This window comes from Rhinichthys klamathensis, unplaced genomic scaffold (assembly GCF_029890125.1).
Source record: "Rhinichthys klamathensis goyatoka isolate OS25496 unplaced genomic scaffold, OSU_Roscu_1.1 h1tg000065l_1, whole genome shotgun sequence".
NCBI classification, from domain to species: domain Eukaryota; kingdom Metazoa; phylum Chordata; class Actinopteri; order Cypriniformes; family Leuciscidae; genus Rhinichthys; species Rhinichthys klamathensis.
This window is the reverse complement of record NW_026606608.1, coordinates 1,525,265-1,549,386: the sequence shown is the minus strand read 5'-3', so window position 1 is coordinate 1,549,386 and position 24,122 is coordinate 1,525,265. Positions and strand designations below refer to the sequence as shown.

General features: G+C 39.2%; 1 protein-coding gene across 1 annotated transcript in view; it reads right to left on the bottom strand.

The window, feature by feature from the left end:
* iqck (IQ motif containing K) overlaps positions 1 to 24,122 on the bottom strand; it is an 84,117-nt gene that overhangs the window by 18,671 nt on the left and 41,324 nt on the right. The window contains exon 7 of the mRNA XM_056249948.1: positions 20,733 to 20,847. Within this exon, the coding sequence (XP_056105923.1) occupies positions 20,733 to 20,847 (115 nt within the window). The remainder of the gene's footprint in view (positions 1 to 20,732; positions 20,848 to 24,122) is intronic.

Below are 24,122 nucleotides of genomic sequence, written 5' to 3'. Positions count from 1 at the left end.
ACTGACAAAGAAAACACTTGTTTATTAATAAACAATTAAAATGTCTCCTCGCTATATTTGATATTCATAATCATTTCTTTTGCCGGTTCTTTGTGACATTTTTCATGAACGCGTCACCACCGCTCAATAGTTAATATTGTGCTTTGGTGTTCAGTTTATACAGGTTTTTCAAATGTTATTTAAATAAATATATATATTTTTTCTATCTCAAAATCTCTCCTTTTTTTTTTTTTTTTTTTTAGTTTTTCATTAAGTAGCCTAGAGTTCATGGTAGAATTTTATGTAGGCCTATAGGAACAGATATTGGGTTCTGCCCAAAGTCAAGCAACATAAAAGTAACGTAAAAGTAACGAGTAACATAAAAAGTTACTTTCCAAAGGGGGTAACTAAGTAAAGTAACGGATTACTTTTTTAAGAAGTAACGAGTAACGAGAAAACACTACTTTTTAAAAGTAACTTCCCCAACACTGTTAGTAACCGCTTCAAATGGGTATCAGGCCGTGAGTGCAGAGACGCTCTGCGTGAGTGGCATTTACGACAGTAACGTTAAATACAAGTACTCCACAGCGACTCTAGGGGTCGCTGTTTGACAAAAACGGAATTCCTGCATAGTGTGCCTTTAAGCTTTAAAGACTTAACTGGAGCGTTGAAACTAAGGCATATAATTAACATTGTTCACAATGTGCAGGGCATTTAGTGATGACATCATGGGTCATGTGACAACAGTAAATTGTCAGTAACCCAAATTTGTCTTACAGTAAAATCAGAATGCCTTTCATTTGAATATTGCAGTATCTCTGACACTGGTCTTCTCTGTTTCTTTCCATGCTTGACTCTCTTCCTCTACTTGCGCACTACAGTGGAGAATGTGGCAAGAAAGTCATTTGACAACATTAACAAGGTAACCCAAATTATTTTATTTTTTACAAAATCTAATTCACATGCACAATACAATACTGACTCAAAAAAAAAAGTTAACTCACACACACTCCAGCATTGCAATCTTGACATCGCAGCCTGTTCATTATGTGGTCACACCAAACGCGAATAGAGCGTCAAATTCGCGTCTAGTTCGACGCTAGTCTAAAGCGAATAGGACGCGCGTATAAAGCCAACGTTTGAAGTGAACACGCGCTCAGAGCTAAGCCGATGGTTCAGATTATGTGTCCCCAGGGGCGTGGTAGCGGGGGGGAAAAGGGTACCGAGTACCCAGGGCCCGAGGCAGAGGGGGGGCCCTTAGAAGTCGGCGAGCTCAAGTCAAAAGTCAAAAGGACATTTAATATTCAACAATATTATTGATCTGCCTTACTTCAGGTGGAAGGTGACACAATTTTCTTCTAGAAACAAACTTTGTTGTATTATTTTCATGTTATCACTGTGAAGCTGCTTTGATACAATCTGTATTGTGAAAAGCGCTATATAAATAAAGGTGACTTGACATAGATAGTGAAATGCTCCCTCTGAGCAAGATGATGGTATACAATTTAATAACCCCAGATATATGTTCATTTTTAACGTTTCATACCATAATTACATACAGAAATGTTTTGTTAGGTCAGTGTCGGCAGTGTGCAGCACACCCATCTTAACCGTGTTTTATTATAATATCATAAACCTTACAGTTCATGTCCGCAGTAACAGTTCATTCAGACACGAAACAAGCTTAAGAGAATCTATCACTAAGATGAATGTATATTTTTAATTAAAGCTGTTAAGTTATTAAGCAATATCTCATTTTGTTCTTTTTTTTCTTTTGTGTTTTATATCATGACCATTAAGAGGTGATTTCTTTAATCGGTTAATTCCCTGAAGAGATGTACTTATTTGTTGTTGTTGAACACGAAAGTAAAAGCATGATGCACGTTTGTTTCGTTTTACCATGAAATGAGGGTTCTCCGTGTCTTTATTACAATCAACAGTCCGAAAAAGAGTTTTCGCTTTACACCTTCCTTTGACTAGGTGTATTGTGCAACAGGTATTAAATCTACGCAGGACTTAAAGGTACAATATGTAAGAATTTTGTCATAAAATATCCAAAAATCACTTGCACAGTGTGATATATTTCCTGCAGTTGTATACTTCCAATATCCCAAAAGTTCCCAAAGATTTTTAATTTCAGAGAAATTACCATTTTAAATAATTGGCCGTCCCGGAAAACCTGTTCACTCGTCGCCTGTCAATGACGTAATATCCGCGTTATCCCTGGTTTCCGCTAGTAGTACTGCCATAGTAACCATGGCGACAGACATGGACAACTGCGTTACGTCTAGCGGCGCGCTCACGCTGGTGTTGTTTTGTTCAAGCATTATGGATCATGGCAAGCAAACTTTGGGACTGTTGCCTTTGGCTTGCTCAGTTGGGGATATTCAAATTAAATGACCCATCATACCACTGATCAGCTCTACCAAACTTGGATGTCTTTTTCCAGTAATAAACAAACACTGTTAAGTTGTTTTGATTGATACTGTGAAGCAGCTTTGATACAATCTGTATTGTGAAAAGCGCTATATAAATATATTTGACTTGACTTGACTTGACTTGACAAAAGGAGAACTAAAACGAGGATCAATATCAGCGTGGCGTTTTCGAGATGCCGAGAGCTAGCGTCCGCGACTAACTTCAACTTGACAGAGACGCCGCTCTTGCATATACTTTATTAGACAGGTGAGCAATTGTACATAAAACTAATCAATGTTATATAGCTCAACATGATGAAATGTTAGAATATGATCAGTATGTTATTCTAATGTTGATCTAGCTTACTGCTAGTCTCATACAGACAAACTAACACAGAATAACATTATAACTTTCAACACACTCAAATGCAGTTTAGTGTGATAGTGTAGAGCAAGTGAAACAGCGCTGCGTTTCCTCACGTTTAATTCCTCTAATAAACTGGCCTGTGTGAGTATTATTCAGCACTTGCGGGTAGTTCGGTAGAATGAAATGTTCTTATTCCTTTACATCCGCGAGGCTCGCGGGACTCGCGTGTGGCGCTGAGATCTGTCTCTCATTAGCACTCGAGCCCTGCTTCACACCACAGTCATGATAAAAACATCACTGTATTCACTCATCCATAAACATTATTAGATCCATCGGCTTGACGACAAGATCCATAATTCCGCAGAAAATTTTGCATCAACCTACGCCTTTGTTATTGCAAGAGGTTAGCGACCCCTAGCGGCGAAAAACATCACATATTGTATCTTTAAAGCACATTTTATCCAAAAACCAGAGGGCCGACACGAGACCCAAGTGGGTTTCAGTTCAAAACTTGTATGTATGGGTAACAGGACATTCTGAGGATTCACACAGTTACTTCAAAATCTGCTCGCTGTAATCATTTGATGACGAATGAAGCATTCATCCTTGCATTGGGTCACTGTTCTCTGTTTCATGTTTATGCAAAGCAGAATAAAAGAAAAAGAAAAAGAACCGGATGGCAATTTACACCTTGCTATGGACTAAATATTTGTTATCAGCAGGCTTTGATTTATTGTAAATGTAATTTTGTGGAACATGATGGAACATAACTCCATTTCCCAGAATTACTTAAGTTACCCTTTAGAGAAAAAAACAAAACAATTTAAAGGTGGACATTTGTTTATATATATATATATATTAGAACAAAATGTATGCAGGGTTGAGGAGTGACTAGTTACTGGTAATGAAATTATGTTATTAAATTACAAAATGAATGTAATTGTATTTAATTGTATTACTGAGGTAAAATGTGTAATTCGATTAGTTACTAATCGTTTACATTGATAAAGTAATCCAAATAAAGTAATCCAAATCACATTTATAATGGGTAACTTATAACAGTAAGCAATTACATTTCCAAAGTAACCTTCCTAACACTGAGTGTGTGAGATTCAACACAGTTGAACATTCAACACTTTCTGTTGTGGGACTGTGTGGAATTTCTACTTCCTTTCATTCAAATTAAAATTCAACTTCCTGTGGTGTGGAGTCAATTAAATTCAAATTCCAATTCATGAATTGAATGGAGGCCAATTCTGAATGTTGCACAAGCCTGGTTATCAGTTTGCTGTCAATAAACTAATTTATGAATGAAACGGTATGATCTATGGATTACTACGCGATGATTGTAGACAAGTCATGTGGATTGTGGACAAACTTTATTTCTGTCATGACAACTCTCTGAGAGATTGGTATGGTAATGGATATGGCAATGTTAATGTATTCGGGCTTGGCTTAATAGATCTGCTACACTGCTAGAGAGACTTGCTACTGCTAATACCCTCACAGACATTGCCGTGAGCATGTAAGACATTCTGCTGCTGCTGCACATGTAACATACATGAAATAACCCTGTAGCAGATCTATACAGGTGGAGCTGGGGAAGAGGGAGGGTTGCAGACTGCCAACAGCAAACCATGCCAAGTATTTGACTGTAGAGCAACAAGCTCATTTGATGCCATCAGCTGCACTATGTAGATAACAATGTGATTGCTAACAAATTGAGTTGAGGACCGATCAGCCTGCGCCATGTAGAGTTTCATGACAGAACTTTGTATTTCACTTACAGTGGCGTAAATGGGACCAATCCGTGAGCCTTAAAATAATCAGTCTCAAAAGTATAGTCACGTGACGTAAACTATATGCTTGTTAACATCATTTTATTGTGGAAAAAATGGCATATTTTGGATATTTTATACCCAGTGTTATACCCAGCAAAACCCTAAAATTACCGCAAAAAGGACGAGAGTGATTCTTTAGCTAAAAAAACCTCATGTTTTAAACAGAAGAACATAATTGATGTTTTACACCGATAAGCAGGCCCACAAGGAATACGCACCCGCAGAAACCTCCGCGTAGTAGTAGTGCCCGACCATCATTGACAAGTACAACTTGCGCGTGCGCGATTGTGAGGGGTAGTAGGCTGCGCTAATTGATGTTTCTTTTTTTTATGAGAAAGTGAATGTTTAAAATGTCTTAAATAAAACTGAACGCGGAGGAATTAAGGAAACGTCACTTGTCTGCAAAAATCACAGCACAGGACAGAGCAAAATAATTTGCGAACGTTTTTTATGAGAATAGGGGAGTTATGTTTTGTAAAGACTGGCAACACTTTGTTGATTACCTGAGGTGACAGACACCACTGGAGCATCTCAAATCCGCTCGCCATAAGAACAGAAAGGGAAAATGAGCGCCGTAGGTTTGTGTACTATACATACTCAAGTACGCTCTCATCTCCAGCATTTCATCGTCAGATACACTCAGAAACTCGTCAAAATAAAAGTTCTATTTGCATTTGTATTGTGAACCTCAAATAAAAGTTAAGAGAGTATTAGAAATGAAAACATTGCAAAATATTCAAAGATCTTTTTAACAAATTTAAAATAATTCCAGATTTTTCCAAAAATGCTAAAAAAAAGGTAATATAAACAATAATATATTTTATTGTATATATATATATATATATAAAATTATTAAAACCATTCCGCATAATTCTGCATATTTTTCCAAAAACTTCAGCACAGAAATCACAAAAAAAGTCTGCAGATTGCGTGTGGCCCTGTAATAATAATAAGCTATACTTTTCTACTTAGAAATCCACCCACTTTTGGCCACTTTCCTCCACCCAGGCTCACCTCTGTTGGCTAACAAGACCTGATCACCCACTACAATGCTATGATCCTTCATCTTCAACATGAACAACTCTGCCTCCTAGCAAACATTAGAACAGAGCAGAACCAGTGGATTCGAGTGCACTACAATTATAGGCAAACGTGTGAGTCTGAGGTATCTGTGAGTGGCAAAGCCCTGATGATGCTGTGTAAGGTTCTCTTGAACCGTTTAACCTGGGAGTGTAAGCACTTTTCCACTACGGTGACCTGCCGCTGCCCTCGGATCAACTGATTCTCATGAAATGCGTCTCTATAGCACGCTTTGTATTTATTGTGCAATTTATACGTGAAAATTAGTTTTTATGTGCATATGATACACACTAAATGGGTCTCATTCATGAAACATTCGTAAATATACGAGTAAATATGCGAGTGATTTGCGCGTAAAGAGACCTTCCCGAAAACTCTTCTCCTGATTCACAAATACTTCGTAAACGTCAGATGTGATAGTGAAATGTGTGTGTGTGTTAATGAATTCCAATCAGTCGTAAATGGGATGCGTTCATTCTCAATTACCATAAATCCCGCCCATTAAATCCGACTAACAACTATATATGGGCATCATATTATGACATGAATGCGAATGAAAAAAAAAATTCTCAGATGCAGAAATTGAAGTTTTATTATCAGAAGTTCATTCAAAACGCCACATTTTATTCTCAAGCGTACATAGTGGCGTATCGGGTCCTAAAAAAAAAGGAAGCTTGGCAGCATATTAGATGCAGTTAATGGAGTTTCATCTGTTAATCGAACATTCCAAGAAGTGAGAAGAAAATGGTTCAACATTAAGCTTGAGAGCAAAAAACGAATTAGTTCACTTCGGAAAAATAGTATTCAAACTGGAGAAGGACCACCATCGCAGATGCAATTACTGGCTCTCATAATAAGAAAAACCGTATGTAATTACTATATAGAATATTTTTTCAAAATGCTGTGCAAATATGTACCCGATTAAGGGGAATTAAAATGCAGCCTTAGTTATTAATGAGCAAAACGTTCGGGTGTTAAGCGCACTATTTACGCGTGGCTGGGAGCAGGTGTAGATTTCTTGTGTACCAACTAACATTCGGAAAATACGAACATTTTAATGAATCCGAACATTTACGCCAGAACCACTTTACACACGATTTACACAAAAATTCGTTCTGCTCGTGTTTCATGAATGAGACCCATTGTGTGTAATGGTACCCCACACCACTAATCCTACTCAAGAACGTAAAACCCATTTTCCTGTATAAATTGCACAATAAATACAATGTGCTATAGAGACGCATTTCGTGAGAACGGGTTGCTCGGATCAACTGATTCTTAAAATTAGCTCGCTGATTTACGTGAATTCTTACTAGGAAGCTGTACACACAAACATAGCTGTCCCCTTTACCACAAGATAAAAAATAAAGAACAACATCAGATTAAGATTAACAAATTAACAAGAACTCAAGGCATGTCTCCCTGTCTGCAAGCAGTTATATTCCAGCCCCACACCAATGTTATCTCTTATCCTAGTGGACAAAACACACACACGTCACACACTCAATCACAATGCATGTCTAGGAAGATGTCTTCAAAGTCAGCGATCATTTGTTTTGCTTATGAAAATCATAGAGAATTTATTTGCAAGACTGCAAATTTTGCAAAGCAACAATTACTGATGTGTCTGGCACAACTTCAAACTGATGAACATGTGGAAAGAAAACGTAAAGAAAGGGCAATGCTTATAACATTTAATACCAGCTTGAATGAAAATAACAGTAGGGCTGGGCGATATGACAATATATATCATGGCGGCGATGTCTATAGGGGTGATTCTCACGAAAGGTTGGTTTTAAAAATTTCAAACATGAAAATAAAAAAATGCTTGAATTAACAAAAAAAAATTCAGACATTAAAAACAAAGTCTGGAGAATTTGTGAACATTAATTTAAAAATATTTACTTACAATTTAAGACCTTTTTGAGCATAATTTCCAAAACAAGTCCCAAAAAATCTAATTACCGCAACAGTCTGAAAACATCAACACTGTTAGAAAATAAAATAAATGTTCACATTTTTAAAAATGGATTATTAACAGTCATGCACAGTTACTTAAAAATCTGTAATAATATTTATTTTTAAATTAGCATTATTTAAATTTTTTGTTTAATTTCTCTCATTACCGCAACACCTTCCACAATTTACAACCTTTTTTTATATATATTTTAATGAAACCTGACACATTTTCAAAATGATGTGACAAACCTGAAAGAACATAATGTGTAGATACTGTACACGCATTTAAAAGCAAACAACAAATTTTATATTAATTAAATTAACATTTAATGATCATCTGTTGCGGTAATGAAACATAGGTTTTGGAAATGAGGTTGATTATTTCGGTAATGATAATAAGTTTACTATGTCTAGATTTAATGTAGAAAAATGTATAATATATGCAAAATCATGGATTCAATTTCAAATCTGTTTTATTTTGTAGTGCTTCAATACATAACATTAGCAACAACAACAAATTAACAAAAAAATACAAAAATAAATAACTTTAATATTCGTAAAACAATAACTTGTAACTTTAATATTTGTCAAAGTGTTTCAGAGAGGGAAAAACCTCTTCATTCTTCAACCTCTTCATAACTAGGTAAATGCCTACTGTTGCAGCATTTGTCAATGTATACACCTGGCTGCACAGAATTAGATGATTAGGAGATGAATGAGAGGAAAATATTGCCAAAAAAGAAGATGAGAAAGTATTTACAACATAAAAAGTTAGTTTTTACTGAATCTTTCTTTTTAACGAATGTAGAGGGAATAGTATAGCTGTTCTTAAATACAAATACAAGCATCCACTACATTACATGAGCTTGGCATTTACAATAACTCATTTTGATTTGGTAGGCTAATTGGATAAAGTCTAATTCTTAGGATAAGGAGAAAAAGAAATGCAAAATCATTGCACAAATGTAATTGTGCCATGTGCACTGTAAAACCTAACAGTAATATGTACCAGGGATGGAAATTAACTTTTTTGTCCACCGGCCACTGTGGCTGGTGGATTTCAAAATCTACCAGCCACTCAATGTTTTTACCAGCCACTTTCTTGTTTTTAACCGACAATGTGTAACTGCATGTGAAAATTAATACTACAAGAATACTTAAGCAGTTTATTTAATCTCAAGTCTCAATGAAATACTGACATTTTCTCTTTCTCTCACCCTCGGCCTCATCCACCTAATCTGTCATTTATTTTTGTTTTGATGATAATTTGAGCCAGCCTGCAAAAGTAATTAACCTGTCCTGTGATTTTTTTCTCTCTCACACAACACTCTCCAGACACGGATGTATGAGCTATAGTATGTTGGTTGCCTTTACATTAGAATAATATTTAATATAATCTAGATATGAAATGGAATAAATAGCATTCAATACAAAATGAATATGTCTCATATATTGAAATCAAGTTTTATGTGATAAAATATTTGCTTTGTTGTGCATTAGAGCCACATCAGGCATTTAGTACAAAATAATTTATTGAAGCATCCAGATACTTCACCACGTGACAGCAGCTAGGCTCCTGATTGGTTAACGCGGCGCGAATTGACGCCAAAGTTCAGATTTTTCAACTCGGGCGCAGACGCGAATTCGCGTCAAACGCGTGAATGCACAAAAGCACTCAATAAAATCATGCGCGCGGAACGCGTCAGACGCTCGAACTTGCCGCGCGAATGAGGCGTATTCGCTTCTACCACGGCGCGCTCTACACCTCATTCGCGCCGCAGGAATTTTTTACGCGCGTAACACGTCTTTGCATTGACTTAACAATGAAATCACTCGCGCCAGACGCTCTATTCTCGTCTGGTGTGAACGCACCATGATGTTTTCTCTGCAGACCTCTACGCCTGCGATGTAACGCCACATTTTTGTTTGAAGGTGTGCCTCCTCTAAAAGTGTCCGCCGTCCGGGTGAAACAGTATGCTATTTTTATTTACCCGCCACGGTGGCCGGTAGGTGAAGCGAGTTTACCCGCCACAACACAAAATCACCCGCATTTGGCTGGTGGCGGGTGCTAATTTCCATCCCTGATATGTACTAAATAGAATTGAGTTCACTGCACTCAAATATTACTGAAACTTGAATGACTGAAACAGAACTCAAACTCAATGAGTCATAGAACATTTCTAGATACCAGAATGATAATTGAATAATAATTGTATAATTAAGTGATGATTGAGCATTAGTGATGAACACCTGCTGTTAACAAGCAGAATCACCGAAGAAAAGATAAAAACAAGAACTACAACTGACTTTCAGCCACAGCCTTAGATGAAATCAACTGAAGATACAAGATGTTAAACCTCTGAAGATCTAAACAGAGGAGGATTAAACAACTCCACAAACAGCATTACCAGCTTCACTTGTTATTAACCAGTTTGACTTTATTACTGCCATTCGTCTACAGAAGTTCTTATTAGAAATAACAGAGGTTTAGAAGTTGAGGATTTGAGTTTCGTTTAAGGTCACCATGATGGAGATCAGCGTTTGCTTTAGTTGTGCTCTTGTCCCTTGACTTTTGCATACAAGTTTGTCTTTGGCTTCTGTAACAGTGTTTATAAAACAAATATGGCACAAAAGTCAAGGGAAAGTATGAATGGGTGTTGATTGTTAAAGATTCATGATGACAATCATCATTTAGTGACGTGATTCACTGATCTCATTCAGAGACTAATCTCTGATTAAAAGGGCAACATTACATTTGTTTTATTCAAAACTGTGATTCTACAAGTAAGTGAGACTGTTGTGACCATCAGATATTATGCAAGACTTTACAAACAGTTTGCGCAGAAAAAGTTTCACAGAAAATGTATTGAATTACCAAGACTCACACAGACATCAAGAATCCGCATATGAATCTCAACAATGGTGACCATTAAAAAAATGACTCATGCTGCAATGCATGCTGAATACTAGCAATATACAAAACTTATCCATGGCTCCCAGCATGAATTATTCTTCTAATGGTCACCATTGTTGAGAATCATATGATGATTCTTGATGTATGTGTAAGTCAGCATGATACCATGATTATTGAAATCTGATTGTCATAACAATGGACCTTACAGTAGAATCACAGTTCTATTATAATGTATAATACAAGTAATACATCACCTGTTTATTCAGATATTAGGCTATGAAAAGATCAGGGAATCAAGTCACTAATTGATGATTTTCATCATCAAAACACAACCATCAACACATGATCATATTTTCTTTTGGCTTTTGTGCTATAACAAATGTGTTTTATAAACACTCAGTTTCAGCAGCCAGAGAAAATCTGGTGTTATAAAGTCAAGGGTCAAGAGCCCAACTAAACCAAACACTGACCACTATCATGGAGTCTTTAAATGAAACAATACATCATCATCATCATCTAAGCCTCTGTTCATTCTCAATTGCAACTTATGTAGATGTCTGACAGAAATAAAGTCAATCTGGTCAGTAATAAGTGAAGCAGGTGATGCTGTTTGTGGAGTTGTTTAATCCTCCTCTGCTGAGATCTTCAGAGATGTAATGTCGTCTTTTATCTTCATTTGATTTCCTCTAAGACTGTGTCTGAAGACAGTTGTAGTTCTTGTGTTTCTCTTTCCTTCTGTGATTCTGCTTGTTAACAGCAGGTGTTCATCACTAATGCTCAATAATCACTAAATTAATCACTTAATTCTTGACTGCAATGTATATCTACTTTTAGTGAACTCAACTGAAATAATTTCAGAGTACTCATAACTATTGTTTTCATCAACTTTGAATTGAGGCAATCGGTTTCCTCAAATGAAATGAGTTAGCTTAACCTATTGTATTTTACTTTATGTGTAATATTGTGAGCTACCAGTAACTGCAAGTGCTCTGAGTTCATTTAAAGTTTGTCATTTCACTGTTTTTACTCAATATAGTGAAGTTTCAGCTATATAAAGTATTTAAATGCAGTGTAAAGTTTAATTGTGTATTAAGAAATATCATTGTTTTAGTGGACTCGATTAAAATAAGTTCGGAGTACTCATAACTATTGTTTTTATAAACTTAAATTGAATTGAGGCAATCGGTTTCCTCAAATGAAATGAGTTAGCTTAACTTGTTGGGTTTTACAGTGAACAGAAGCACAAATAAATACAATAGAATAAAGATACAACTGAAATAAAGAGTGCTTCAAGTTTTTCAGGTAGATCTAACAGAAGTTCCCTTTCAAGGGAACTTCGAGCTGCGTTTGAGACGCGGTGGGAACGCTCTGCGTGATTGCGTCATGAAGCACGTGTAAAATCAGTCCAATGGAAGCCCGATACGTCATGGGTGACGTCATAGACCAGGAAACTATAAATCACCCTTGAAAACAGACCGCGACAGCTTCTGTAGTCTTCAGCAAGCGCTCTCTGTGATTCTGTCCTTGTCTATTTATTGTTGTTTGTCAAGCCCAATATATATATCACTATCTATCATTATGGCGAGCAAAGCAATATTATAGACGTTGTGTTGTTCCCTGCCCTCGTTACATCACGGGTGGGGACACACATCAGCTTTTTGTTGCTGTTTGGGAGTGGAGCATGCAACAGTCATTTCTCGAGGGATCTGACTGTGCATTGCGAGAAGCTGTCCGTGAGGACGCTCCGCTCTCGCCGGGCGTTCTTCGAGGAGGACGGTTCGGTTCGCGTTCCCCGAGCGGTCTCTCTGTTGCCGAGGCTCGGAGACGGCTCGTATTTCGGGGTTCGAAAACGGATCTGACAGCGGGGGTTGGGACGGGCTCCGCCCTTTCTCAGCTTTCACATGCCAGATCTAGTGTGCTGCGATTTCCAGTTCCGAGGAATTGGTATCGTTAGTGTTTTGTTTAAAAAGAAAGAAAACAAATACAAATCTTTATAAAAAGGCAGATGTTTGAGTTTTCAATGAATACATTTTCCAGCTCATAACTCTGTTGAATAAAGAGGAGCTTTTTTAAAGAAAAAAAGGAGGGTTTATCTAGTGCTGTTGCCAGTTAAATATTTACTGGCCAGCTGAACATTATGAGATTGAAAATAAAGAAGAGTTTGTTAGATTAACTGTATCTTAAAACAGGAAAACTCTGTATCTCAGCCTCCTCGTCGGACTGTGGTTTTTCCCTATCTCCACACTGAGGTGTCGAGATCGTGGAATAAACCGGTTTGTATTTTATGTGTTTAATCCCCAGATGTCTGACTATAGTAATGTTTGGGTATTAAGTATCATAGTATGACATTGCCTCGGGTTAAAGAGACGCTTGCGAGCTTTCTCTCTCCCGAGTCGGCGTTATCGTTATTAACCCCGACGTTACCCACCAGCCATCTTAATAATGAATACATTTTTATTAGGCAGCGCTGGTGGGTAGAGTATATAAGGACATGGATGAATGTGAGGGGCGACTCTCTGAGGAGGGTCGCAGCGCTGCCAGTTCGGTTGTTTCCTGCTGGTGGCCGCAGAGTGATATATATGTATATATATATATAAGTTTTTCTGATATAAAGATAAAGGAAAATAAAGATATAATTATGTCTGTTCTTCTGGACGCTCCGCTTTCAAGAAAACTAAGAAATAAACCATTCAGCGGCGTTCCAGAGGTTTCTTCCTCACCAATCTAATGTTCCTGAGAACTATTATGCTCCTCTCAGCACAAAGTGCAAAACAGAGCGTCGCCATTCGGGCTCCTCCGCAATTGAGGGGTACCTGGGTGGCGGTCGCAGTCTAGCCAGTTAGAGACATGCAAGATCTGAGGACTGTTTTATCTCTAAAATAGCTTTGACAAAGGAGAAGCCCTGACGCCGAGGCGATCTGGCTTCTAAGGGTGGTCCCCTCTGGGGTAGGGACGGTTTTGAGAAATCGTTTCTCCTCAGCACCCTTTGGGGTGCGACTCTCTGAGGAGGGTCGCAGTACTGCCAGTTCGGTTTCCCTGCCGGTTCGCCGTTTCAGGGCACCAAGGTGTCAGTATCCCCAAACGAGCCTTCAAATAAGAAAAAAGAAGAGCAGTCAGTTCGGTTTCCCTGCCGGTTCGCCGTTTCAGGGCGCCGAAGTGCCTGCTTTTTTCAACGATCCTCCGAGGAGGGTCGTAGGAACTAAGCTAGTTAGAGGTAGGCAAGATCTGAGGACTGTCATCATCTCTAATAAAGCTTAGACAAGAAGTCCTGTCGCAAGAAAACGAGGCTATCAGGCTTCTGAGGGCTCCTCCGGGGCAGGGACGGTTTTGAGAAATCGTTTCTCCTCGGCGACCTCTGGGGTGCGACTCTCTGAGGAGGGTCGCAGCGCTGCCAGTTCGGTTGTTCCCTGCCGGTTCGCCGTTCAGGGCACCGAGGTGTCAGCGTCCCCATACGATCCTCCGAGGAGGATCGTAGAGCGGTCAGTTCGGTTGTTCCCTGCCGGTTCGCCGCTTCAGGGCACCGTAGTGACTGTTCAACCAAGGGATGGTTTTGAGAAATCGTTTTTCCTCTGGGGTGCAACTCTTTGAGGAGGGTTGCAGCGCTGCCAGTTCGGTTGTTCCCTGCCGGTTCGCCGTTCAGGGCACCGAGGTGTCAGCATCCCCATACGATCCTCTGAGGAGGGTCGTAGAATGGTCAGTTCGGTTGTTCCCTGCCGGTTTGCCGCTTCAGGGCGCCGTAGTGACTGTTCAAACAAATCCAGAGGCCAGTCTTGAGAGACTGGTTCCCCTAGTAAATTTCTGGCAGCGTGGAAACTACTGCCACATATTTCTCAGTGGGTCCTGCACACTATAGAAAAGGGTTTCAGAATTCAGTTCGGTTCTCGTTCGCCCAGATTTCTAGGGGTCCTCCTCTCATTGGTGGACCCCGAGCAGGCTTTGGTTATGGAGCAGGAAGTACTGTCACTTCTGCAAAAGGAGCTGTAGAAGGGGTTTTTCCTCCCAGCAGACAGCCATTACTTCATTGTTTCCGAAAGAGGATGAGGGAGGTTCCCGAGGTTTGCTTTCGGGGGCGAAGCATACCATTATCGGGTTCTTCCATTCGGCCTAGGTTTATTACCCCACACCTTTACAGTATGCGTGGATGCAGCTCTGGCTCTTCTGAGACTCCAGGGCATTCACGTATTATACTACATCAATGATTGGTTGTTCCTAGCTCAATCTGAGTTTATGGCAGTTCGGCATCGAGGTGTCGTTCTGTCTCATTAAGGATGTTGGAGTTGCCTCTCAACGCCAAGAAGAGTGTGCTCTGAGGACCACTTTTCTAGGTGTAGCAATTCTTACAGCCGTAATGGGGTATATCTAGGCCAGTCACTCACTGTGAAACAGTTTCAGACGGGTGGGTCTCATGGCAGTTGCGTCCAACGTATTACTTTTGGCCTTCTGTTCATGAGACCCCTGCAGTGGTGGCTCAGGACCAAGGGGTTTTCTCCGAGGGGAAATACGTTTTCGCATGATCAAGGTCACGCGGCTATGCCTTCGTGCTTCGGTCATGTGGAAGAACCTTGGTTCCTCGCCCAGGCCCAGTGTTGGGGGCTTCTTGTCGACGCATATTGCTATCGACGGATGCTTCCCTCACAAGTGGGGGCGATCATGAGTGGTTGCTCGGCGAATGGCGGACAACACACTGATGGTCTCGTATATCAGAGCAGATATCCTGTTGAGGCAGGGGCTGAGGCCCAGGGGATTGGAGACTTCACCCCGAGGTGGTGGAGCTTCTTAGGGAGAACTTTGGTCTAACTAAAGTCAAGTCGACCTTTCACATCGTTTGTACAACGCATTGCTCTATATGGTTCCCCCTCACGCAGCCAGCTCTTCTCGGACTGGATGCGATGGTGCAGGTGTGGCCGAGGCTGCACCTGTACGCATTTCCCCCGATATCTATGCTCCCGGAGGTTCTGGAGAGGATTCGCCGGGAAGGGGCTCATCTGCTACTAGTAGCCCCATACTGGCCGACTCGAGTTTGGTTCTCGGACTTTGTCTCTTCTGGACGGCTCTCCCTTGGAGATTCCGTTCAGGAGGGACCTGCTGTCCCAGGCAGGGGGCACGATATTTCACCCTCGACCGGAGTTGTGGAAACTGTGGGCCTGGCCTCTGAGGGGGCCAGGCTCATAGAATCCAGTCTCTCGACTGAGGTCGTTGAGACATTCTCCATTCCAGAGCTCCTTCCACGAGAAGACTGTATGCACTGAAATGGAAATTATTCTCCACCTGGTGTGGTGAGCGTCAGTTAGATCCTGTTAACTGCCCTGTTGGTTCAGTTCTCGATTTTCTGCAAGACCGTTTCTCTGCTGGATTATCTCCTTCCACCTTAAAAGTTTATGTGGCGGCTATTTCGGCCTATCATACCCCTCTGGGGGGTACTTCTTTTGGGAGAGATCCTCTGATTACTCGTTTTCTCCGTGGTACATTGAGGTTGAGACCTGCACTGCACTCTAGAGCACCGGCTTGGGATTTAGCCATTGTACTTGAGGGTCTGGCTCTGGCTCCCTTCGAGCCTATTGAAGAGGTTTCAGAAAAATTCCTCACTTTGAAAGCTTTATTTCTCCTTGCTATTTCATCTATCAAGATAATTGGAGATTTGCATGCCCTGTCGGTTGCTCCGTCATGTCTGGAATTTGCACCTGGTATGGTGAAAGCATTTCTTACCCTAGACCGGGTTATATTCCTAAGGTCCCAGTTAATGTTAGGGGCCCAATAGTGTTGCAGGCCTTTTATCCTCCACCTTTTAATACCCCAGATCAGGAACAACTGAACCTGTTATGTCCAGTTTGGGCATTGGATGCCTACGTTCACAGAGCTGCCCTGTGGCGTAAGTCAGAGCAGTTATTTGTATGTTTTGGGTCACTCAGAAGAGGGTGCCCTGCATCTAAACAGGTTATGAGCAAATGGATAGTTGAGGCTATATCATTGGCTTATGAAGCGGCCGGTCAGCCTTCACCTATGGCTGTACGGGCCCATTCTACAAGGAGTATGGCGGCCTCTACGGCCTTAATTTCGGGTGTTTCCCTTCTTGACATTTGTAATGCGGCAGGTTGGTCCTCTCCACATACATTTGTCAGGTTTTATGACCTTGACCTCTCCACTCCTGGGGCGAGGTTGCTTGCTTCTTAGTGTGCGCAAGGACTTCACACAGAACGGGCATTTGTCACTATGGCGTAGTGGGTATGGGGTTCCCACCGCGTCTCAAACGCAGCTCGAAGTTCCCTTGAAAGGGAACGTCTCAGGTTACGTATGTAACCCTGGTTCCCTGAGAGGGAACGAGACGCTGCGTTTGCCTGCCATACTTCCTGCATGCCCTGATCGACTTGCTTCAGACTTTTTCAGAAGCTGTCGCGGTCTGTTTTCAAGGGTGATTTATAGTTTCCTGGTCTATGACGTCACCCATGACGTATCGGGCTTCCATTGGACTGATTTTACACGTGCTTCATGACGCAATCACGCAGAGCGTTCCCACCGCGTCTCAAACGCAGCGTCTCGTTCCCTCTCAGGGAACCAGGGTTACATACGTAACCTGAGACGTTTTCAGGAACAGGATCACTATCAACTATAATTATTACAATATTATTACACAATTATTAATTAAAAATATTGAAGTTTTTTTAAGTGTTTTATTAATATGAATGACGTACTGCTGCAGATTTATTTATTTATATAGCCCTGTTATAGTAGTGGATAAAAGGCTGTGTGTGTGTGTGTGTGGGGGTGTACGCTCATGTACATTTCCTAGCCCTGTAGAGTGTTTATTGCTGATTACACCTGCAACATCTCCAAACCTAACCTCTCTCTATCCTTCCTTCTGTACTCCTCGAGCAGTGGTTGCTGTATAATTTTTCCCTGAACTTTGTCAACATGGCTAAAACTTTTTTTTTCTCACTTGCTGACTGCCTACAATGAAACAAATCATGAAGCAAAATATCAACAGTTAGAAAAAATATTTAAATTCATATTAAATCCATAAGGTATATTTAAAAGTAGTACACAATGATTAAATTCTCATTTCCGAAACAGAAGTTCTCTTTACCGCAACTGGCCTTAAATGGTTGCAGTATATGAGAATGGTGTTTCGGAGGATGAGGTGCCTTGCTATGTTTTGCTAACAATAGAGAATCCATGATGACTTTGCTAATCTTTTACTCAGTGCATATAATTAGACATTAATGAAGTACAATTTTATAAAAAATTGTAAATCTAACAATTTTCTAAACATAGAAAACTACTTGTTTCGGTAATGATAATCAATATGTCGTGTACACATTCTGACAAGTGAATATTTTACATTTAATTGGAGAAATATAAAGAGATCTTCTTACCTAGTAGCCATCTTGAAGGAACTGGCCCATGTGCTTCTTTATTCAAAATCAAACTTTATTTAAATTCTGAATGTGCGTTTTAACAGTCCTCAAAAAATGTTACGGAGGATGAGAACCGCAGTCATGGACACATAATTTTCCTAGTTTTTTACATTATTAAATATACATGAATATTCAGTAAATTATTTTTTCTGTCATCTGAAATAATCTAGTAGAACATCCATTTTTTTTTTCAGATTTATTTTAATTTTAATTTGTTTAAATTACATCATAACATACATTCAGTTAAGTTGGACGCATTACGGTAATGATAATTTTCGCAGAAAATACAGTAAAATAGAAAATAAAATTGTTCCCATGTTGAAATTACACATTGTGCAAGGTAGAGATCAGTATTGTCTTTATTGTGATGCTTTTTTATATTACTAAATAACATGTTTAATATTTAAAATCATTAGTGCCGTGGTGTTTTAATGGTTTCGTGAGAATCACCCATAGAATATATACACATTTTGTTATTGTTTATATCGCAGCATAAATCTGTGCATCTTTAAATTCTCCTCATTTCCAGTTTACATTCTTGGTGTAAACGTGTATAGAGGAATTGTATAAAAAATGTCAATTTTTAATAATACAAATGATAAATCTTTTTATTTTTTTCCATTTACTTCACATCCCCAAGACACAATAAACATATAGATGAGAAGTACTTTTGTTACTTATTAACTACTTATTAAATTCCTCAACTACACCATTAGCTTGCATATGAAATATTACATTTTTATGGAAAAAAAACCCACTTGTGATTATCAAAATGAAATACGAGTTGTTTCTGGATATTGATCGACGTGTGAGCGGCAGAATTCTGCCATCTGCTGGTTAGAGGAAAATCTGTAGAAAATACAGTTTCAGAAAATAAAGTGTAAAGACTGTATACATCCAGCAGAGGGCCACAGGGATCCGGTTATTTTCTGGTCTTTTTGAGGTCTTGTTTTTGCAATAATGCCACATAAATTCTCAATAATGATTGTAATCACATATTATTTATTTCAATAATCCAAATATAAAAAATATTAATTTAAGAATAAGAAATTAATTCAAAAAAATAAATGAAACCCCAAAAAACAGGCATACAATATAGATTCTTAGGTCCCTAAATCCAGATAATGTATTTATGTGTGTATGATTGTGTTACAGATATTGCGACTGCAGAAGTTGAGGCCACAGTAGATGGAGATATGTTAACAGTGATGGAAACACAGACTGTCCTCCTGACTTCAGTCTCGCTCTCGAGCCACAATCACCAGAGCTACTCAGCTAAGGGTGCAAGAATACACACAATATATGAGTACTGTGATGCCATTCAAGACACACACACAAGTACAGCACTTGGTCTCCACACAGGGAGAGATTCCAGCTCTATTAACTGTTAATTAACTCTATTAAAGTGCTGTCTATGAGCATCCTCTGTAGCACCACTGGCCTCGTCGTGGCCCTGGTGTGGCGCTTCTGGGGTTCAGTAATACAGTACACTGCATTTCAGTGTTCATTACAGCTCACATTAGAAAAGTTACAAGAACAGAGCTGTGTTCAGAAATTAGTTATTGTCATTCATAAAAGCCGTGATAAAGCATGAAGCTTGTTATGACGCTGCTAAACGTAACTCTACTCTCTCTCTCTCAGCTTTTAATGTGGTATACTTCAGATATCAACAAATACTTCAGATTGGTCAGTTCCCTCCTTTTCCTCAAATCCCAACACATTTGGCCTTCCCAGTCTGTGTGAAATGTGTGTTTGTGTGATGTAATGTGTCAATGTAAGGCATGTCAGAGAGAGCATGACGAGTGTGTGTTTTCACCTCTGTTCTCCTGTGTGTTTGCGTGATGTAATGTAGTTGTGTAAAGGTGGGCATACACTGTGCGATTTTCGTCTGATTTTGAGCCGAACTCTTTTTCGGTCTGACCAATTTTCAGCTTTGTCGTGCGTGGTTTGTCGTGCAGTGTTCGTGCAGTGTACAGGGAGAAACGAGAGGCGATTAACCTCTCCCGACAGGCAATCGGATGGCCGGATGAATTTCTGGTCGCTCCTCGTGACTATATCGCACAGTTAAAGCAAAGCTACGAACCGATTGCCCTAAACTCAGTGTTTTTTCCCTCACTGCGCCTGCGCGATAACAGAAGTTTAACCATTTCATCTGCAGCAAAAATAAAAACGAAGAGGGAGATCTTTAAGTTCTGTAGTTCAAACTAGCTACAAATTACTGTTGCTTACCTCCAGTTCGTGTTGCAACATGGATTAACCATTTATTACCCACGTCTTCCACCTGCAATATAACACTGTGCCTCTTTTATTAATTTGTTAAACAATGTTTTTGAAATAAAGCAGTTTTTGGACACTGTTTACCTTTTCCGGCTACAACTGAGTTCCCACGGGACTTCAGCGCGAGACTACAGCTTGCTGTCTAAAACACTATTTAGGTGAATTTAAACAATGGCTAAGTTGCTAAACGCATCTTGTTCACACGTAAGGCCCCTGTTCATGTTGGACAGACATTTTAATTGCATTTTGTGTCTGTTAAGAGGTACAAAGACACTCTTTTTGTTTATGCCCCCATAACTGCCGTTTTAGCTGAGTGGGAGCTCTGGGCATTTGCGGAAACAGCTCCGTGTTGCAAGCACCGATCCGGTTAGTTTTTTTTTCTATAGACAGTACTCACAAAGGTGTAACGATCAAGATTAACTTAAAAATTGCCCGGAGTTCTCCTTTAAGGCTTGTCAGAGAGAGCATGATGAGTGTGTTGTTCACCTCTGTTCTCCTGGCGTGTCCAGAAGTCTTGAACCGTTTTGTTGATGTCACAGTTCTCTTCCCGCAGTTCTCTCTGCCACTGCCTCAACTCTTGCACATCTGTACGCACACGCACCTGAAAACAAACACCATGGTGACATAATTCAGTATTCAGTAGCAGTGTAACGATGCCCTCATGTCATTCAATACATATCACGATACTGAACTCACGATAACATATTACTGCAAAATTACTCCAAGACATAGGATAAAAGGTTAACAAAAAATGTACTGTTGATTAAAATGCTAAATTTGGTTTTACATTATGTGTGTGTAAATGCTAGGGTATTGGTGCTGAAACCCAAAGCACAGGACAATAGAGACACCAGAATAACAATATTCATGATTCTGAAGCTGAAAACACAGAATTATTTTAGATGAATATGCTTGCACTGTCACTAACTAGATATATTTAAAATAAAGTCGGACACTTTTTACTGGTAACATCAGACATTTGGCATTATCAGGACACAAATATTCCCCATTGCAGTATTATACATTATATTCAATAATGTATTGAATATAAACTATATGAAGTAGTTTACTGACACTAAATCATTTTTACTATAAAAAATACAACATTGTCACTATCTACGATACATATTGTTGCATTTATGTATTGCGATATATTGTGACACCCCTAGTATTCAGTGATATGATTACTCAAAAGCCTCTAAAATATGTATCTTCAAAATGGTATGAAATAAAGTACAGCATATTATGAAATGGATAGTGCAACTGGAACGCTGTGCATCCACGACCAAATCTGAAGTACACAATAGTAACAGTTAGGATGTGAAAGACGAGGGAAGCTCTGGCACAGAAACACATGATCAGAACGGGACAGTCCTGTGCTTGGCCAGCTGAGGTCAACCGTTCTCAGGACTGTAGCATGGGTGAGCCATATGCAAGTTTACCGTTCGATAAAAATCATGATTCAGTTATTAATAGTATTTTATTTGTTGGTCATGCACATTTGATCATTAATACATCAGAGCACATTACCATAGCGCTTAGTCTTATTATTACACTTTCCATAAGAAAGCACAATCTAAATGTGGCATAATGTGGTAAAAGCAACAACCAGAAACCAACCAATTTTAATCTCTCTATCTTTGTGAATATCATAACAATTTACCAAAACATTACACCATACTATACAATAATACAAGAAGAAAAATAATATGTTTTTTCTCTCCCTCAGAAACCTCGCTCTGTTGAGGAATCCATAATCGGAAAACAATGCGCAAAGCATTTGATTCTCGGAGTGTCTGTTTACAATAAAATGATATTTGCATTCTTCATTAAGAGCACAGGGCGCTGGGGCAGGAGAAAACCCACGGCCCTTCAGTGTAGTCTATCTTGGTGTAAGAACTGAGAAATTAGGAAATGCTGGGCAGTGTGGTTGAGGAACGACCACTCCCCGAGAAGACCTTTCTCGAAATTAACATTTGACTCTCTCTTGAGAAACTAGCATCCCGAGTCAATCACCTCCCCCATGTCGTCTCTCTCACGCTGAGATCACCTGATTTTCACCCAAAAATATATATGGTTTAATGTGAATAATTATCATACAGTATTATACATGTTTGGTATCACTTGAAATGTCTCAGTGCGACTGGTACAAATGTCTCATTGCCAAAGAAGTAAGCCATAAGGTAATAAAGTTCTTAAGAGTTTAGGGATATTTGGCTTACAGAGGAGGGTGTGTCCTGCTCCCAAGAGGTGTAAAGTCTGAATGCAAATCCCCATTGTTAGCAAATGTTTCCATGTGAAAGAAGTTTCTGTCTATATAAAGAAATGCAACAGGAGGCTCAGGGCGATTCTGTACCTCAGATCAGCCCATAATGTTGAAGGACCTCCAAGACTCCAGCATTGTGTACTTCTCTAAATGTCGGGTTTAGCCTACATCTTTTACTCTTTATCTCTGAGCATTTAGGGTTATTGTATTGATTATCAATTTCAGCTGATTATGAAATTGGCATGATACATTAACCTGACATAATAAATTATTACATTTTATTTTATTCTGAATTACTCTGAAATTATTTTCTCAAGTAGATTAAGTGAAGTCTTATGTTTCCGCAAATCTTCGTCCAGGGTTAAGGACACACTAGATCCCAGAGTAGATGGAGCGTGTACAAAAACTATACTACATCTGGTGGGATTCTAGATTCCTGACTAACTATGCGGCCTTGTTGAACTGCTTTAGCTATAACTTCTGGTTATCTATCAGACTGGCGTGTTTGTGATCGTGAGATCCGTGTAAATGGCCGGCGCGAGACTCTCTGAGCGACATAGCTTCCTAACGAATGAGTAAAATATAAAGTAAAGAGTTAAATAGAACAAGCAAATGTATTGCTAAACTATTATATATTGACCAATAACAAATTGGAAATCCAAACTAAATTTGAGGTCTTTATAAAATGGAGTCCGATATAAAATGGAGTCAGATAAAAGCTTAAATGGAATTAAATGACTTTGCCACGCGGAAAGACGGTAACGCTGTCTAACGGTTCTATCGGTTCACCGGTCCGGATGCCGCCATTGGACTAAATTAGATGGGCTTATGGTACCACAATGCTTTCTACCACAGGAATAATTAGTAAAATTTTAATTTAAATCAAATCTCCAACACAAAAAAACATAAATGCATTAACATCAGATATGAGATCAACCGGTTTTACAGAAACAGCAACAACTTTTGAGCATTCGACTGCCTTAAGGACTTTACTTGAATTAGTTTTATTATTAGAGTATGTTCTTTCTGGCTCTAGAAGAGGAGAATCATCAGGGCTGGACTGGGGCTCAGATTCATGTTTCCCCATTAAAATAATAATTTACTAATTATTCCTGTGGTAGAAAACATTCTGGCACCAGGATAGTCTACTATGTGTTTGTAATGCGTGCCTGCTCACAAGTCTGCATACCCCTTGCAGAATATGCAGAATGCTAGTAATATTGAAAAACAAGCATGATATTTTTAGTACTTTTCAGAATAAGCTGTTATACACGTGTTTACATATATTCCACAAGACAAAATAATAAGTGAATTTACACAAATGAACCAGTTCAAAGGTTTACATACCTTTGAATCTTAATACCTGGATGACCGACGACTGTTTTTATGTTTTGTGACCTTGAACTGCAAGTTGTTCTTCAGAAAAATCCTCCAGGTCTTGCACATTCTTTGCTTTTCTAGCATCTTCTGCATATTTAAACCTTTTCGACAGTGACTATGTGATTTTGAGATCCATCTTTTCACTCTAAGGACAATTCAGGGACTCTATTAAAAAAGGTGAAAACAGTCACTGATGTTCAAGATGGCAGCACAATGAATTAAGAGCTGAG